At 30.4% G+C, this 20,626-nt stretch overlaps 1 protein-coding gene and 1 long non-coding RNA gene across 2 annotated transcripts; one reads left to right on the forward strand and one right to left on the reverse strand.

The window, feature by feature from the left end:
• Positions 1-5,107: 5,107 nt before the first annotated feature.
• LOC147804360 (uncharacterized) lies at positions 5,108-7,479 on the forward strand. Its single transcript, XM_087152424.1, has one exon. The coding sequence runs from the start codon at positions 5,438-5,440 to the stop codon at positions 6,674-6,676; it is 1,239 nt and encodes a 412-aa protein (XP_087008550.1). The 5' UTR covers positions 5,108-5,437; the 3' UTR covers positions 6,677-7,479.
• Positions 7,480-9,387: 1,908 nt separating this feature from the next.
• LOC147804361 (uncharacterized) lies at positions 9,388-12,711 on the reverse strand. The gene is made up of 3 exons (XR_015428984.1): positions 12,612-12,711; positions 12,401-12,510; positions 9,388-9,730 (listed from the first exon to the last, which is right to left on the reverse strand). It is a non-coding gene; the product is annotated as an uncharacterized LOC147804361 (long non-coding RNA).
• Between the last annotated feature and the right edge of the window lie 7,915 nt (positions 12,712-20,626).

Genomic DNA, 20,626 nt, shown 5'->3' on the forward strand with positions numbered 1-20,626 from the left:
CCCTGTTAATTAATTCAATTATGTCAGTGCTTACATTATAATAAAATTGTTTTTCAGCATTTTTTTTACTTATTTATTCTTTTAGGAAGGTAAATAATTAGCACTGCTGTTGGTGTCATATCTATATTCGATGATAAACAATGATACTATTTTTAAAGTCCTTAATTTTTCATTGGGATCCCTGTTATTATGGGTTGCCACAGGCGACTAAAATGCAACTATTTGCTACTATTTTCTGCCCTAGGCGACTATGGCTACTTTTTTTGCCTGAAAAGGCTAAAAAAGCAACTATTTTCAGGAATAGGCGACTATTGGGAGACTTTTTACTTTTTGCGAAGTTTTTTCGCAAAAATGAATGTTACTTTTCAGTCCCCTCGCTAACACGTACGTAATGCCACCTACCACGTGCCTGTGCTCAGTGACGTCATCACGCTAATCCCTCCCTTGTTATTTCACCCCACTGAAGGGGGGGGGGGAATCTGCGTTCCTGCATTATTCGCTCGTTCAAGTGGAAGCGTATTTTATTTTTAATTGTATATCTATGTGATGATTTGATTTTCTACCATACCAGTGTCCTCTTCATAACACATTTCAGGAAAGTGTGTTTTATGTTGATTTATATTTTTCTTAATATTCAATTCTTGAATGTTTCTTAATATTCAAGATATTTTTCTTAAAAAAAAAAAAAAAAAATAGAAAATTACATTTTTTTTTTTGTTGCTGATATTTTTAAAATTGTTTCAAAATAAAATCATATAGGGACGAATCGGTTTTGCAACAAAATGATAATGCCTCTGTTAATAGGCGATATATCACGAAATATTGATTAAATGTGATCAGAGTTAGCTACTACAGGGCTGATTGTGCTCTGGAAAAAATCCGGATTTCCGGACTTTCGGATCACAGTTAGCGGAATCCGGATTTCCGGATTATTCGCCAACTGTGTTCCGGAAGTTTCCGGAGATCGAAGGTTCAGATGTTTCAAAAAATCAAAACAAATTCAAAAACAAAAGTTTCACAATCAAATTTTCAAAGGTGGAACTTAAAAACACAGTTTATTTTATTTGTTTGTAAGGAGAGCTACTTTATAAGCTTATATTCAAGATTAATATTCATTTTTTATCAGTAAATAGTTATTGTAATCATAAACTCAAGAAAGAAAGACAGATTTGTAAATTTCAATTACTTCTCCAGGTCATCATAGGTATGTGTAAAATTTTAAATATATTTTAAGTAAACTAAAAAATATTGAGAAATAGGAAAAAAAACTTGTTTAAATTTTTTTCTATTTAAACTTCTTTTTTTTTTTTACTCAAGAAATTTTCCAGTATTTTGACTTGGGCTCACAATCACCCCTGCTACTATATCTTCACGTCAATAGAGTAAGAAAGGTGAAGTTAATAGCTAACGCAGTTACCGGGCTGAGAAAGACTAATTTCACTTCAGTTTTGCTGCAAAGACAATGTCGTTTCGGAATTGGTTTCGGGATGTTGAATGGCAAAGGACAATTTTAATCTTAGGTCGTTGTTTTGTGTGTTATTAGCGTCAGAATGTAGAACCCAATAAATTATTTTTTGCTTCCTTTTTTTCCCCCCTTGAAGATTACTTTTCAGTGGGACTTGGCATTTTATTTTGTTAATTCTTTTCTGGAGAGACTCCTGCTAATGTGAGATTGCTGGGTATCATTTTGTTCTGAATTCATCCATTAATGAAAAGAAAATCTATTTTAAGAAGAGATTTCACTAATTGTTTTATCTTTTAAGTGATTCGATTTGATTGCGGTATTTCGTATTTAAATAATTATTGTTTAGTATTGTTTGTAATTTTTAGATAAATTCATCTTTTTTATATTCCTTTCAATGTACCTCACTAATTTAATTGAATTTAATTATTTTCAAACCAATAATTCTTTAGTTTTTGCTTTTACAAGTTAAAACAAAGCTTATATTTTATTTTATATTTGGCCGTCTGCCCGTCCAACTTTATTATTGTAAATCATCGAAATTGATAGCGATGTTTCTTCAAAAATCATTTAATTCTTAAAGTATATTTCGTTAGTTTTCTCAACTATTTTTTTCTTAATTTATTGAAATTCTCTCGAAAAATTTGAGCAAATTTAAAAAAATAGTTTTTTTTTTTTAATTTTAAAATTAGTTTTTATGTTCAAAATAAATTAAAACATAGTTTACGTTTTTTTTTAAAAACTAAAATGATTAATTTATTTTCTTTAATAAATGAAAAATTAAGCGATATTTTGTCATTTTTAAAATGGCGTTTTAATAATTTTTAGATTTATTGTTTTTATTTCTTATAAAATTTCCTTTTTTTATTTTATCGATTTAATTAAAATAAGGATAAATAGAGCAAAATTTATTTTTATTTTCGGTATTGCACTTATTATTTTTTTCTAATACGAAAAAGGCTGACGTTTTTTAGATTTAGTCTATTAATTTAAAAAAAAAAATTCTATAAAATTTTTTTTAAAAATTATTACTTAGTTAAGGGATATTTTAAAATTAGTGGTATTTAATAATCCCGAAAACTGGGAAAGATTTTGCTCGGTTTTCCCGCTATTTTGAAGTATAACGATTATAAAAAATAAAAGAAAGATGAATTAGTTCGGGCAGGGAAGGGACAAATGTTTTCTCCTGTATGTCAGTTGTTTTTCTGATAAGCTGCCGTCAATCAAACTTAAAGGAATGTTGATTTCGTTTTCTCTTCGATTTACGAGGAGGGGGGGGGGGAATGTATTGCACACGCATATCAATGAATGTCCCAATTAAGGAACATGAAACTTCTAGCTAAGGGGATTGACGTGTGAGGTTAATTTTAAATCTACTTTAATTACTCAGTTTTTGTTATCCTTGATTTATTATGATGAATTGTTTTATTATTTCCGATAATGCATTATTTATTATGAGTAAAACGTTTTTCAATCACCAGTTATATTCATCTATTTGCCATGAACTTACAAAAAAAAATTTTTTGGTGAATGAATTCTGATTTTTTAGAAATGCGGTACCATTAGTAAGTTTTCTTGATGTGGAAACACATCTGCTTTCGTTAAAAATAGTCTTTTTATAAAAATAAAATAAAAGGAGAAAATTGTTGATTAGTTTAGGCATATAATTATTTGTTAATAAAAGCAGGTGATTATTTTATGAAAAAGCTTGGGTTTGCTTTTCTTTGAGTTTGACTTCTTAATTATTTTTATTGAAAAAATTAAGCAATGATATTGATGTTATAGTAGTAATGTTTAGAATTAATAGATAATATAATTAATATAAGATAATAAGAATTAATAGATAATAAGAATTAATATAGTAGTAATGTTAGAATTCTTTTGTGATAGATTTATTCCTTTTTATTCATTTTTGATTGGTTTAAAGATTTTCCATAGGTAATTTTTGAACATATGCTAAATTGCGATACATCGCTATATCGCGACGTCTAAAGGACGATGTATCACGATTTAAAATTTATGGCATCACCCAGTCCTAATTGTGGTATTTGACAACTAAGCTATAGTTTTAGTTATTTGGCTACCAATTTTGATAAATTTTTGTTCCTGTTCAGGCGACTATTTTCATGCTTGAGGCTACTAAAAGCAACTATTTTTGACCATTTTTTACTATGGCAACCCTGTTATATGTAATCAGAGTTTTACTCATAAAAGTAAACTGAATGTGCATAAGCGTGTTTATACTGGTGGGAAACCTTATTCCTGTAGTTTCTGTAATAAGAGGTTTTCTAGTCTGACTGAACATAATCACGTTTATATTGGTGGAAAACCTTATTCTGTAGACGTGAAAAGAGTTTTTGCGGAAGACTCATCAAAATAATCAGTTGCACACTCCTACTGGTGAGAAACCTTATGCTTGTAGTATATGCATTAAGAGTTCGTTAGAAAAGTCCTTAGAAGTGCTTAATTTTCGCTTTGTTGAAATAGTGGGATCCCTGTTATTATATGTAATCAGAGTTTTACTAATAAAAGTAAACTGAATGTGCATAAGCGTGTTTATACTGGTGGGAAACCTTATTCCTGTAGTTTCTGTAATAAGAGATTTTCTAGTCTGACTGAACATAATCACGTTCTTATTTGTGAAAAACCTTATTCTATAGGCGTGAAAAAAGTTTTTGCGGAAGACTCATCAAAATAATCAGTTGCACACTCCTACTGGTGAGAAACCTTATACTACTTGTAGTATATGCAATAAGAGTTCTTTAGAAAAGAAATGTTTAACAGTACACGATCACATTCATACTGGTGAAAAAACCTTATTCCTGTAATATTTGTCATAAGATTTTTTCACAGTATGGACAGCTATTTAAACACCTTCACACTCATACCAATGAGAAACCTTATTCTTACAGTATGTGTAATAAGAGTTTTTCGAGTAAGGAGTGTCTAATTAATCACAGTCACACTCATATTGGTGAGAAACCTTAATCAAGTAATAAATTTTTTTCGGGTAGATTTAATCTTGACTTTACACATAGCATTTTAACAGTGGCAACTTTTTTATACATGTAATTACTTTTTTAATTACATCCTTATGTAAGGCTTTCTTTTTAAGCCTTTCCCAAAATATGATGAACCTTACAAAGCTTACTCCTAATACTGCATCATTTTAAGAAACAAGTTGCAAATAAAGTAATTTTCAGAAAAGTTTATCTAAAAGAATAATAATAATTAAATGTAATTTTGACGTTTGGGGCACTTTTGATGTCCAAAGTAGGGACTTGAAGACAATTTTGTAATCGCTCCATAGCCAGTGTTGACTGTCTCTTTTGTCCAGTAAAAAAGTTTTTTGCATCTGTTGGCATAATTTAAGTTTTATTTTATTGGTGACAGAAAAATTGATTACATTTGAATACGCAATACATTTTAATTCCATTTATGACTTTTAATTTTTTTTCTTCTCTATGTTGCTCTTTATAGTTGGATGAATTGTTCTGAAATTCATTGTTCTTGAAGACAACCAAAGATATTAGCCAAGAATAAGTGATCTTAAAATTTGTTTCTACTGCCAGCCAGAGAGAAAACAAGGCATTTTCATTACCTTATAGGACTATAATAATACTGTATGCATTATTTATTACTATGATTTTTTTTATTGCAATGTATTTACTACTAAGAATTACTCTAATAATTATTCCATTGCAAAATTTAAATGTTTTTATAACAATTTAAATACTATTTTTGCTTTATCCTTTATATATTATATCCAGTAGTAGTTATTAGTATCCAACAATAGTATCCATAACTCATTCTGAGAGACATTTGAGTAAAATTTGTAATGATGCTTTTCTAAAAATATATTTTAACTTGTCATAAGAGTTTTCACTCTTAAAAAATCTTATGATTGCAGTATATTTAGATCTTTTAAATAATAATTAGCTACATACAGATTAATACAGTTGCATTTTATACAATATGAGTTTTTTAGTGGACAGTAACATGATCAGGCTTAATGTTAATACTAATAAGAATCTTTATTTCTGTGTTATATGTAATAAAAGATTTCTAAACAATAGTAGTCTGACTAAACACAGTCGCTCTCATACTGGTGAGAAACCTTATTCTTGTAGTATATGTCAGAAGAGTTTTTCAGAGAAGAGTAGTCTGACTAAACACTGTCGCTCTCATACTGGTGAGAAACCTTATTCATGTAGTATATGTCAGAAGAGTTTTTCAGAGAAGAGATTTCTGACTGTGCACATTCGCTCTCATACTGGTGAGAAACCTTATTCTTGTAGTATATGTAATAAGAGTTTTTCACAGAAGAGTAATCTAACTGCTCACAGTCGCTCTCATACTGGTGAGAAACCTTATTCATGTAGTATATGTAATAAGAGTTTTTCATATAGGTGTGATCTAACTAAACACAATCGCTCTCATACTGGTGAGAAACCTTATTCTTGTAGTATATGTCAGAAGAGTTTTTCAGAGAAGAGTAGTCTGACTAAACACTGTCGCTCTCATACTGGTGGGAAACCTTATTCATGTAGTATATGTCAGAAGAGTTTTTCAGAGAAGAGATTTCTGACTGTGCACATTCGCTCTCATACTGGTGAGAAACCTTATTCTTGTAGTATATGTAATAAGAGTTTTTCACAGAAGAGTAATCTAACTGCTCACAGTCGCTCTCATACTGGTGAGAAACCTTATTCATGTAGTATATGTAATAAGAGTTTTTCATATAGGTGTGATCTAACTAAACACAATCGCTCTCATACTGGTGAGAAACCTTTTTCTTGTAGTATATGTCAGAAGAGTTTTTCAGAGAAGAGTAGTCTGACTAAACACTGTCGCTCTCATACTGGTGAGAAACCTTTTACTTGTAGTATATGTCAGAAGAGTTTTTCAGAGAAGAGTAGTCTGACTAAACACTATCGCACTCATACTGGCGAGAAACCTTATTCTTGTAGCATTTGTAATAAGAGTTTTTCAGAGAAGAGTAATTTGACTGTACACTATCGCTCTCATGCAAGGGAGAAACCTTATTCTTGTGGTATATGTAATAAGAGTTTTTCCCAGAAGATACATCTACATAGCCATAGTCTCACTCATACTGGTGAGAAACCTTTTTCTTGTAGTATATGTAAGAAGAGTTTTTCACATAAATGTTATCTAACTAAACACAATTGCTCTCGTACTGATGAAAAACCTTGATCTTGTTACTAACGTAATAAAAAATGTTTTGTTTATTTCTTCATTTTAACTCCTATTTTTTCTTATATTACGTAATTGTGTTTGCCTCTGTGTAACTTAATAATTTTAATGAGTGTAATAAGCGATTTTTTGAAATTAAGTGTCTAGCCTTTCATTTATTTTCATTGTAGTTTTTAAAATTTATTCTTGTACTGCTATTCAATTTAGGTTTCTCCACTTCTCAGATTTGTGATTTCTCCATTACCGATTTTTTTAAACCAGTTCTTCAATCCACTTTTAATTCATTATTTCTTTTTTACTACACATCCCAATCTTTCCTGGAGGTTGGTTATCCTAAATTTAAATTGTTCACACCCTTGCCTCCCTCAGATATTAACTAGCAATGATAATGGAATGGTTGATTTCAGTCTTAGATAAAATGAAAAGCTTTGTGAGAGCACAAAATCTCAACTAAAAAGAACTCCTGCATGCATTGTTGTTGAAATCTTGGAATTTGTTTCAACCCTTTTGTCTCCTCATTTTGTCCAAATTTGTTTGAAGATCGCAGATTTTTTGACGGGTTTTGTAGAACTGTATTTTGCAGGGATAAATTTGGTAAAAATTTAAAAAAATATAAATCCCAAAATGTAACTCCTAAACACTTTTTAAGTAATTGAAATTTGAGCATGTGTAAAATGTGTAGTCCCATATGTTCATAAAATGTTATCAATGTTTTAATGTAAGTATGAATGCGAGATTCTATTTATTTAAAATGTGTAAATATAAATCTCACAAGAATAAAAGTCTCTAAAATGTATAAACAATTATTAGGCACTTTTTTCGATTAATCTAATAAGGTGAAACCTTTATTTTTAATCATTTTTTGAAAAACAGCACAATTTCTTGCTGTTACATCTATGAAATGCGTCTATTTACGAATATTGCGGAATCGTGGCACGCACAATTTGTCGCTGGTACAACTCGTCGTGGCAAAAAAGGAAAATTACAGTAGCTTTTTTTACAAAATCTTAATCCATTCATAATCCCTCATAATTCCCAGAAAATATTTTATTATTCTTTTTAAGAAGACTAATTATTAAGCAAAAAACGCTTACTATCGTTTTCATCTGAAACGGGGAGTCACGTGATTATTAACGAACTGATGTTATTCATGTCCATCTGCCGTTCATTTATAATTGTTATGCAATGTAAGCGATTACGTTCTGATTTTTCCTAATAAAATCCAACTATTTTAGAAAGTAAATAACTAAGTGAGAACAAGGATATATATATATATATATATTTATATATATATATATATATATATATATATATATATATATATATATATATATATATATATATATATATATATATATATATATATATATATATATATATATATATATATATATATATAGTATATATATATAACATAAAAAGCTTCAATTAATCTTTTTATGTTATCCTAATTAATTATTCTAATCGAAATACTTTCTCACACTTTTAAAAGCCACATCCTGTTCATAAATCTATTTTTGGCTCAACTATGCATTTAATTAAAAGCAGGACATTTTTCCCTTTGCTCTGTGTGGGAAACGCTCGATCTATTTGATAAACCAATAAAAACTATACTACGATTTCCCTCTTTCCCTAAATTAAGACATTTTACGGATTTTACTTTGCAAGATTTTCCCTAACATATAACCAAGGAGCGCAACTTTTCGTGTACACTTTCTCATGACTGCTCTGTCCTAATAATTAATAAATAAATTTTGTACCCTCCTTTCCTGCCTAAGACCTGTTTTAATCCTTCCACTCGGCAACGACGTTATATATATATATCTATATATATATTTCTCTTACACGGCGATAAAAAAAAGCCTCATTACAACTCCCCGAATGGCAACGCTAGAAAATCGACCAATGATTGCAGCTAAAAATGTCACATGCCAAAACTAGATGTGATGGTTCAACATATAGCGCTTTTAAAAACGGAAACTGAAATAACCAGAGTGTAAAATATTATGTGCTTATACTCATCTTATTTTTTGTTAAATAATTTATTTATTATATATCAATTTATAGATGGTAACGAGAAGAGTTTTGTGGTTGCTATGGTGACTATTTAGAATGTAAATTGCTTTTTTTTGAGTGAGTGTGAGATTTGTTTTTTGTAACTGCGATGCTGTAATTTTATTGTTTAGTTAATAAATCTTCCTTTTATATTAAACGTGATAGCAGCAAAGAACTTATACGCTTCGCGTAAAGAAGGGAAACTTCTTATACTATCAATGTTAAGTCGTAAGGATCTTTCCCCCAACTTGGGCGCTGAAGGTGTAATGCAGGAAAGCCACCGTTAAGAGCGATTGAAGAACGGGCGCAGATCATTTGATTTTCACCCAATGCACTCATATTTTCTCCGTTAATTATAATCGGATTCGATTTTGCTTTCAAATTTTTTTCAGTTTACAAATTTAGCAGGATTATAATTTATTTTAAAGTAGTAAATTTTTATTTAACTAAAGTAATTTATATTAAAAAAGTAAAAATTCATTAAAACTTTAAAAAATTGAGTAAAATTTATTTTCCCTTGAAAAAAAAAACTTTTTCGCTTTGTTAATTTTTCCATGTGTGTATATGTATAAGAAATGTGCTATATATAAATAAAATTTTTTTAATTATATATACACTTAGAGTTTTAAGAAAATAAACAAGACACTTGTTGCAGTATTTGTTTTATCTTTATTAAACTTATCTAAAAAATATTCTTTTTGGTTATATATTTTAAGAATATACTTTTCAATAAAATAAAAATTATCCAAATAAAATTGTATACATTCTATACAATAAATAAATATTTGAGCAAGTTTATGAAATAAAATAACATGAAATTAAAAAGATGCAATATTGGTTCATTGGAACTGCACTAGGAACAAGTCTGCATTATTTTTGATACATAATCTTTAATTTTAGAATGTCTTGAACACAATCTACATCTGTTGTGTTGTCAGTCTGTCAGTATCAACGTTCAGTAACGATACAATTCTGCTGGCCTCTAATCATTTCTTGCACCTAATATAAAGAAAAAATCACACAGTACGATTAAAGTGCTAATATGACATAAGAATACTGTCTAATTCGAGAACGGAACTTTGAATGTATGGCATTAATAAATTATATGTATTATTTTTCTTAAGTATTAATATTTTATTAAATAGTTTAAAAAAAGTAGGCAGTGTTTAAGGAAAATATTTAGAAAGGAAATTAAATAACAAAACAATTCATTGGGTGATTAAATAACAAAATCAGTTAAATTTATGTTTTACTGGCAGTATCCTCTTCATAGCATGCAGGGGCACAAAAATATTTTAGACCTATAATGTGTCGTAATGCTTAAAAACAAACTAAAACACTTCACATACAAAAATAAATCACTTTTAAGATACAGTCTCTGGCCAAATTATTAGACGCATTTTAAGATTCTATGTAAAATTATAATTATCAGGTAATACTATACAGCTTTATTGTTTTCACTCAGCTGAAACCGGTTTCCACTTCTTTACGTTAGTGCAGGGGTAGCCAAACTTTTTTGATCATCGACCCCTACATAATTTTTCGAAATCTCCATCGACCCCCATAAAAGTAATTTTCTGCTAATTAAAATAAAACTCTATTAGATACTGTGTTTGTACATTTATTTTATGATTTTGAACATTTATTAAAGTAATAGTACGTAGTGTAACAATAGTTTTATGAAAAATATATTAATGCTGAAATATAAATACATTAATATTTATGAAATAATAAGTAATTATAAGTAAGTAGAAATAATAAGTAAAGTAACTACGGATTTATTGCTTCTTAATCAACCCCTGGTGTTTTTTTTTTTTTTTTTCGTGTGCATGATTCGTTATATTGGGTTCCAAAATTGGTCAATTTTAGTTTTAAATCCCCTCGAAACTCCACATTTATTTCTCTTCTTAGTTAAGATTGAATTTACGTGACTGAAACCGGCTTCAACCATATAGGAACTTGGAAATGCTATCATAAATGGCTGAGCTATTTCGTGAAGTTTTACATGTTTTTGCATTATATTTATATTTGTCCAAAATTTGCTTATTGTAAAATTTAAAAAGCGTCTTTGCTTCACTATCCGATAATAATTCAGCAAGTTCATCTTGCAGGTTGATGTCTACGTTTTCAATTTGAGCAGAAAATGGCACAATAATCCAATCAGGGATGTCAATGTTTTCCAAATCAACAAAACGCAGTTTAAAATCACCGCTCAATTTTTGAAGATTACCTGTATATATTTCCAAATCTTCTTCTTTTATTTCTAATTGTCACATATCTGAAAAATACTGATAATCCTTCGACCAATTGACCCTTCCTCATCGGATCGACCCCCTGGCTCAGATCGACCCCCTCTTATGTTAAATAGACCCCTGGGGGTCTATATAGACCACTTTGGCGACCTCTGCGTTAGTGTATCAGTTGGTTAACAATGAAATGAAATACGTTAAAAATAAATACAAATAGGAGGTGAATCGCCTGAATAAAAATCCATTTGTATGTTTAATTATAAAAGTATTAACATGTATATTAATACTTTTATAATTAAATACATTATATTAATAAATTAACGCGCATGTTTAATTTTTAAAGTATAGTATGTAAACTCGTGCAAATCATGTCATTATTAAAAAACTACAGTGCGTCTATTAATTTGACCTAATTATTATAATATAGTACTTGATTCAATAAATAATCTGTATTTTTATTACATTTGGTCGAATTTATATTACATATCGCCTAATTTAACCAACTGATACACAAACGTAAACAAGTACAAACCGGTTTCAGTAGCGTAAATACAATAAAGCTGTGGAAGTATCACCTGAGTAATTAAGATTTTACATAGAATCTTATAGTGCGTCTAATAATTTGGCCAGGGACTGTATAATGCAATAATTTTAATTAATTTTGATTACCACAAAAACTCAAATAAAGAACTTTTAAACTATGCATAGTTTAAAAAAAATTGATACGCTAACCAGCTGTAATCCTCATATAATAAAATAAGAAAAATAGTTTTCGGTTGATTTTTTTAAGTTTGCTTGGTGATAAAGTACTCCAATTATTGGTGTTTGATAAGCAATCACTATTTGTAGGGAAAAAAATGCATACTCTATAAAAAAAATGTAAGTAATGTTTTTAGTCTTAAATTATTTTTAGTGCAATTTTTTAAAAAAGTACGATTCTCTAGGGTCCCAGGGTATTGCCCTGTGTGCCTATAAGTTAAGGAGTGGACATTTAGAGCTAATAGATAAATAAAATATATATATCTACTATAAACCACTCTATAAATATTATATGAATAAAAAGTAACACTTTTTACACTTAACACTATTTAAATAATTTCATATATGTAATGAACTTTCAAAAATTTAAAATGTCAGATTTATAGATCTTTTTCACATTTCTTGAAAAACATTTAAATTTTTACTTAGTTATATACATAAATTTCATTTGTAAATATTTAATTCCGACCAAAAAAGATAAACGCACTTATGGAATTATACAGAATTTAAAAACCAAATGAAATTAAATTAAAGTCAGACACTATAAATTAGTCACACATTTAGTTACAATTCTAAGTCAGTCTTATCTAATAGGTTCATATAATCTATCATTGAAAAATAATTTACCGAAATCTTCGAAAATGCTTAACTATTTACTTACATTTCGATATTTTGAGGAAAGCGAAACAATTTCAAATTTGGATAACCGCTCTATTTACATTGCACTAAGCACATCTATCATAATTCTTTGCTTTGCGCACAGAAGAATCCCTGAAAAATATTGAAAGAAAAAAAGAGGATTAAATCTTTATGAAAAATAAAAACAAGGAGAAAAAAATCAACAGAATTTAGGTTAGACAAAGCGCACTTACTTGTGAGGGATAATTGTCAAATTAACGTCCGCCATTGATTGATTTCTCATGTACTTCTCTCTCCAAACTCTCCTTCCAAAACTAAGGATGATATTGCGCATGCCTGGACACAAACTTCTCCGCCGTACACGAATCGCTGGCATTGTGCCAAATTTTGTTACGACTTTCGCGAGTTTCCCATCTTTACACTTATACAATCTTTGATAGTAGTTTCCTTAATTATTTGATTCAAAGTCCTTTGAGTTTTACTTGAGGTCAGTTTATTTAGTATTTTTTGACAAGAAAGAGCATTCTCACCAAATATGATTTCTTCCGAAATTCAGTGTTTTGTTTATGCAGGTTTTTCCATCGCAATTCACTTATTTCAGTTTTTAATAAAATTAATTATAGCCAAGATTTTAACCTTTTTAAAGAGATATAAGCTTTAGAAATTTTATCGTAAGATTTTATACTATAGCACATTTCTAATAGGTTTAACGAATTACATGCAATTTATTTGAATTCAAATTTATTTTAATGACTCAGTATTTACTAAAAAGATGTAATTTTTTTTTTAAAGTTGTTTTATGGATTTGAGTGATTGTTTGGAATTCTTAGAATTTTGTGCATTTGCAATGTACCGAAGTTAGTAGCGAGCTTGGCTTGCGAAGCAAACCATATAAGATTGCGTAGCAATTTTCTGGGGTTGGCGAGCGTCAGCGAGCAGGGGGCGCAGCCCACTAGTGTATATATATATATATATATACGTTATATATATATATATATGTGTGAGCTTTATTTACCGTATTTTCATCATTGTGCTAAATTTCAATGGTACCCATTGAAACATTGTAAGTAGTAGCACAATTTTCTATCTCTGAATATTTAAGATTTTTTCGTTCAGTAAAAAAAAAATTAAATGAGTTCTATGGATGTGTGATATTACTTATTTGAATGATGGAGCCGTCATAGCTCAGGGTAACAGAACGTTCGCCTTCCAATGAGGTGAACTGGGTTCGAATCGAAGCAAATCCCGCACCTAACTCGAGCTGTCTACAGTACTGACGTAAAAATATCAGTGGTAGATGGATGATGGGTTAGAGTCCCCTTGCCGTCAGGCTAACCATGAGATATTTTCGTAGTTTTCCTCTCCATGCAAAACAAATGCGGATTAGTTCCATCAAAAAATACTCCACTGAGGCAAAATTTATCCCAGTACTTGATTTAGTGGTTCCCTTGACTTCTAGATTGGGTTCAAAATTGCAAGGCTACGGAGTTAATCATTAGCTGTTCAACGACGGTTTTAAAATAAAATAAAATTCATATCATTAAAGTTATATTTCAGAACTGAGGAAAAAAAATTATTTCTTTTTTTATTAACTTTTCTTTTATCACCGTTTTTATTATATCAGCAGGTTTCAAGGATCGTTTCTAATGAACATTATTCTTTTACGGGCACTTTTTTCTAAAAATACGGCTTTGTGAGAAAGTTCAATTGCAATTTCTAGCTTTAAACATTTCATTTAAAAATTAAGAATATTTTTTTTTTTTATCTAGATTTTTCTTTTTCAAAGTTTTTTGTTTTGTTTTCTTTATGACGCGGCAATTAAGAGAGCATCTATTACATTTTAAACTTAAGTTTTTCTTAAAATTACGGATTTTGCAACTTGAATTTTTTAATAGTTGTTAATCAGTTTTTTATTTATCTTAAATATTTCTAACTATCTATTAAACATTTTTATTAAAAAAAATTTTCCTTATCCCCTTACTAATATTACAGCTAAGTTTTGATTATTTTTAAATGATGACTGAACTTGTTTATATTTTATAACAATCGTTAAACAGCCGAGACAATATTGCTTTCACGACTACTAATAATCATCTCTGTTGCCTTGTAATTTTGAACCAATTCAGAAGACAAGAAAACGCCTGGATCAACACCTCCAGAGGAAGACTTTTTGATGGAATTAATCTGCTGTTGTGTTACATAGAGAGGAAAATCTCTCACTGTTAGTCTGCCGGCAAGGGGACTCCAACCCATGGTCCGTCTACTACTACTGGCGATTTTTTACGTCAGCACCGTGGTTGGAACGAGCTGGGAGCGGAATTCGTATCGACCAGCCGTTGTTAGGATTCGAACCCGGTTCACCTGTTCTGGGGGCGAGCGCTCTATCCCCTAAATCATCACAGTTCTTATATTTGTGATGGCAGAGAACAACTCATTTTAGCACATTTAAACTGACCATTTATAGAAGTAAAGCATTCCTACAACAGGCCATTATGGGTCGGGGGAGTTAAGGGCTCCACGTTTTCGTGACCAACGGTTTTTTTTTTTTAAATTTACTTCCATTTACTTAAATATTACTAATTTATATTAATAAATTTACTTAAATATTTATTTAACGTATCACATATTGGTTATTCTGAAAATATTGTTTTATAATTCCTTATTGTCAGCGCTAAAAGCCGCTATGGCTCAGAGGATAGAGCGTTATCCTTCTAATGAGGTAACCCAGCTTCCAGTCCCAGTGGTGGTTGGTTGTTAAGTATTCTGCGCCCTGCTCGCACCGACTACAGAGTTAACACAAAACGTCTAAAGTTGTAGGTGAATTATAGGTATAGGATCCCTTTGCAGTCGTGCTAACTACGTGAGGTTTTCGCTGTTTTCCTCTCCAAGTAACGAAAATGAAGTTCCATCAAAAATCGCTACACGAAGGATAAATTGTTCCATGATACAGGAGTTTCCCTGTCTTCTGAGTAGCGTTCATTATTTACAAGGCTACGGAGTTGAACGTAGATATTCGTGAACACAGAATGTGGTCGACTGTTCAACGACGGTTATAAAATGAAACTAGTCAACTTTTAAGTTTTTGAAGTAGCTAAGTTAACTGCTGACCGACAATAAAGCCAGAATGTAGATTGTGCAGCTATGCAACGCCGGTTACTGACTAGTTATTAACGATTCTTACTTATTAACAATTTTTACTTATTTTTAACGATTGAAGAATTTTGTAATTAATTTTCAAGAATAATCTGTTCTTGTAAAGAAAACACATGAATTCCGTTTTCTCCGTTATTCGACTGTTTAATAGATATATATTTTATAAATTTATTTAAAAGTGTCTCCTCCACTGAAACTGTTGGAAGAGTATCAGAAGATTCTAATTCAATTTGTGCAGCAATGAAAGAATCCAATTCTTCTACATCATTTAGCTCGTGAGGCTGGATTATTAAAGCATTCATCTTCTACGACAAATTAGCTCATGAGGCTGGAACTGTCTATCCTTGTCTACATCTGATGTAGAGGTGTTTTTTCCATGCTTTTATAAAAAAATAAAGGAAACATAAATTAAATTGCTATTATGAAAAAATATCATTTATTACTGTGTGTATGTACTACGATATTTTTCCTTTTCGTAATATTTTTCGTTTTTATTTAATAAAAATATTTTTAAAATATCCATGACGCTTTCTTTTAGAGAAATGTTTAACACAGTTTTCAGTTCCATATAGTTTCCTAACTTAAGAGATTTTAATCTTCATGAAAATCAAGCCAGAAGCTAACGTACTTGCTTCTCCCATGACTCTCTACATGCTAATGGTTGAAAGCATGCGAAGTGTTGCCATAGGTAGAGAGTTTTGCTCTACTCCACCTGACCTGTAGTTCATTTCGATCGCCAATATCATTAAATTCAGTAAAACGACTTCGTTGGCATTAGGTATTAATTCTATTATATCACTTAATACACACATGACTCTTCCCAGCGCCATCTCTTGATCTGTTTTTTAATTAATTTGGTGCGGGAACATACTCCCGACCTTGAAACCTTAAGGGTTTCAAACTAAATGAATGATAACATAGAATCAAATATATCGAATACAAAATAAGCAATATATAGATAACATTTAAATCCAACAATATTCACACAAATCAAGTAAATTAGTAAAATACTAGGAGGCTTCGCCCCCCTGCTCGCTGGCGCTCACCAACCCCCGTAACTGCTTTAGCAGTTCATTTCGGATTGCTTCGCAATCCAATGCTCGCTTTGCTCGCTCATTGGATACGTTCTTAACGTCTAGTTTTTGTATACTTTTTTGAATACTGAAGTTCCGAAAACTTTTCACTGTAGAAAATTCTAAACTTGTACATTTCAATCTTAATTTGAAATTGCATACAGTTCACATATTTTTTTTAATCACACTATTCTAAATTTCAGTTGTTGAAAAAAGTAACTGTTGTAAGTTTTGTTTTAAGTCTTTCCCACCAGAGGGCTAAAGCCATGTATGAACGCCGGATGTAAAGCATCGGCTTTGATGAAAATAATTTTGTATCTTTAATTCTCTGAAGGGCGCCACCTTAATAATATGGAATTTGTAAAATAAATGAAGATATTTTGGATTGTTGATGAAGCCCGTCATTTTGTGCTTTCATCAGTGTTCAGAAGCAGAACAACTATAAGTTTTTTATTTTATCACAAAAATATAAAATGTATAAAAAACAAAGAAAAGAGTAAGAAAATGAGTATAGTCATAGAAAAAGTTAAAATTATAATGTAGTATTTGTCAGTTAAAATAAAACTTTTTGTTTAAGTCATTGCTAACAATTCAAATTTCTCCGAGGCAATTCTAAAGTATAAATTAAGGTAGTATTGTTAAGTTGAAACACAATATTTTTAGTTTTGATGTCAACAATACAATTCAATTTTTCACAAATACGATTGTTTTTATTGTTAAGTTCAATGTCAACAATTCAAATTTTTCTGAAGCAACTCTTAACCTTTAAATATTATTTTTTTTATGTACACATTTCTAAATGTCAGTATTCAACCACAAAACAACTTAAAGTCCTCAAATTTAGCATGAAGTTGTAAAATGTAATGAAAAAGGGTCATAGCAATAATGAAAGTAGAAGTAAAGTTAGTACTGAAAAATTAAAACAATATTTTTAATCAATGAGCCAAGTTCTTCAAGAAGCAGTTGTAGAAATAGGCTGTTTATTTAAAACTTTTTATAGAATTTCTTTAAGAACACAATTGTTAATTTGGGCATTTGGCGATACAATACTTTTAGAATTGAAGGATTTGTTACGTCAAGCGCTCAGGTATCATAATTTTGATCTAGTTGCGATTCTATGTCATTTTGATTTATGTTGCTAAGTTAACTTTCAAAAAATTCTATGGCTGGCAACAGCATTTTTATTTTTTAAGATTTCATTTTAATTTCTTTTAGAATTCGTTATTTTTTTAGCGAAATGTTTTTTAACCTAACAGAATTCTTTGCCGACTGTTTTCTCTATGAATGAAGAAAATAAAGTAAATATTTAACTGTTGTGAAAAGAATCTTATTTAGTTGTACAAAGTACTTCAGCCAAAATTTGGGAGCCACGTAAGAGAATTGTATATATTAGATCAGAAACACATCATTAAAAGGCAGAATGCTTTGGTGTTTTCAAAACAAAGCAAACGTTGCCACCGACGGAAAATAAATACAGCCAAAATTTGGGAGCCACGTAAGAGAATTATATATAATAGGTAACAAAATTTTAATTATCATTGATAGGCATTAGACAAATATCACGAACATTTCTTTTCAACAAATTGCCATTGGCCAACCTTATATTGAGAACTCGTACCTTTTCATCCTTACCAAAAATAATTTCCGATATTCTACCAGTGAACCATTTGGTGCTAGGCATGCTTTCGTCTTCAATCAAAACTAATGAACCTACTTTAACATTGTTTGTAGGAACAGTGGCGTACGCAGAATTTTTTCAAGGGGGGTGTTCATAATTTTCTAAAACTTCTAATAGAAATTCGAGTCTGTAATAAAGCACTATTATTTCCCTAATTTAGACAGCTAGACAATTTTGGCTTTTTATTTAGACAACATTGTTTAGTTAAATTTTGATTTCATTTTTTAAGTTTAAGAACATAATGTAATATCTTCTGAAAAAAAGTCCATTGTCATATGGGTGGGAAGTAACACTTTGAGGGCCACTTTCACATTCATCAGATTTTGTTATGCTAGAAACGTTTTCTTCAACGGAAGTATCACATTTCTGTACAACAGAAAAACTTACATTGGTACTAGATGCTGTCACCCCACTAATTTCAGGTCGTGGTTTTTTCTCAAAATAATTATAATATATATATATATATATATATATATATATATATATTGGCAGAAATATCCGCTATGCTACGATCTCAAAGTTTCGAGCTGGAATGAATAACTTCAACGAGAACAGTATCTCCAATGGTATTGTTACTGATTTCTTCACTAGTCGAAACAGTGGCGACGACGGGTTTGGCGATTGAATGAACTTTTTGTTGAGAATAATTAAAACAGATTTAGCGACAAGCTCCGAAAGACAAGCGGCAGAGATAACTCTTAGTCTGACTAACTGTACTCCGTTCCCCCTTTTATATAATTTTTCACCGCATCTCCAGAATTCTCGCATCTCCAGAATTCTGTTTAAACCCCTCCCTTGCGTACGCCACTGTTTAGGAAACATCCACTTAACCCGTTGTTGCAAATGGGATAGACAATCTCGATTCCAGAGCTTCCAAATTTGTTGACTGTATTTAGTAATTTTTTTCCATTTAGAAAGTTTATTTTCAGGAATGTCAACAATCTGAGGCTCAATAATGGAAGTTAAGGGGCGGCCTATTAAAAAATGTCTAGGGGACAAAGTTTCAAAATTATCAAACTCGGAGGATAACGGAGTAAGTGGTCTTGAATTAAGAACACTTTCTATTTCCGCAATTATTGTAACAAATTCTTCGAGAGTTAAATGAGAATTTTCGACTACACGTTTTAAATGATGCTTAAAGGATTTTACTCCAGATTCCCAAATTCCCCCGAAATTTGGCGATTTCGGAGGTATAAACTTAAACTCAATTTCTTGACTGGAAAGAAATTTTGCTAAGATCTCATCAGGATACTTAACCATTCTATGTAGTTTTTTAAGTTCTACACTAGCACCAACGAAATTTTTTGCATTGTCACTAAACAATTTAGAGCATTTGCCACGACGACCAAAAAAACGCTTTAAACATGCAATAAATGCTTCAGATGTAAGATCTGTTACAAATTCTAAATGAATGGCTTTAGTGCTCAGGCATATAAATGTACACACGTATACTTTATTCAATTGTCCCTTTCGTTGGTGTTTAAATTTTACATAGAACGGACCACAGAAATCGGTTCCCACATTCATAAAGGGAAAACTAGGGGTTACTCTTTCTTTTGGCAAATCTGCCATAATTTAATTCTCCAAAACAGGTTTACTTTTATAGCAAACAAGACATTCGAGTACAATTTTTCTACAAATATTACTCCCATTCATTATCCAAAATTTTTGTCTTAAAAGATATAACAATGTATTGGAACCTACGTGTAAATAGATTAAATGATTATATCTTACAATAATCGAAGTTACAGGGTGTTTATCTTGCAGTACTATGGGATGTTTTTTATTCATACTTAAGTTAGAATTTTTTAATCTTCCACCCACTTTCAAAATAAAGTTATTATCCAAGAAACAATTTAAGGATCTCACCTTACTATTATTTGGAACACTCTTACCTTCTTTGAGATTATTTATTTCCTGCATAAAATGATCCTGTTGAACAATTTGAAGAACTTTTACCTCTGCTTTCCTTATTTCTTCATGCGTAAGGTGTCCGATAATCCTATTATTACCTTTTACATTATTAATGAATCTAAGAATGTAACACATAATACGAATAATAGTTATAAAATTATTACTAAGTTTGAGAATATCATCAATAATGGAATCATGATTAAGACAAGTAAAATTAAATTGAAAATCGTCAGTCTCATTATTTTTCTTTAGTTCGTCTGAAATGTCATCGATTGAAACTGACATCAGATCACCCTCTGTTGAAAGATCAGTTTTGTCTCTCAAAAACTGAGAGCCATTCCACCACACGTCGTTGCCAAGAAGAAATTCAGCAGAAGTACCCCTAGTCACAAAGTCTGCTGAAATGTTCTTGCCAGCACAATGCGACCAA

Source organism: Parasteatoda tepidariorum, chromosome 9 (assembly GCF_982258835.1).
Source record: "Parasteatoda tepidariorum strain Cologne lab strain chromosome 9, Ptep-v5.0, whole genome shotgun sequence".
Lineage (NCBI taxonomy): Eukaryota > Metazoa > Arthropoda > Arachnida > Araneae > Theridiidae > Parasteatoda > Parasteatoda tepidariorum.

Excerpts from the sequence above, each read along its gene's own strand:
- LOC147804360 (XM_087152424.1), top strand. The coding sequence starts at position 5,438 with ATGAGTTTTTTAGTGGACAGTAACATGATCAGGCTTAATGTTAATACT.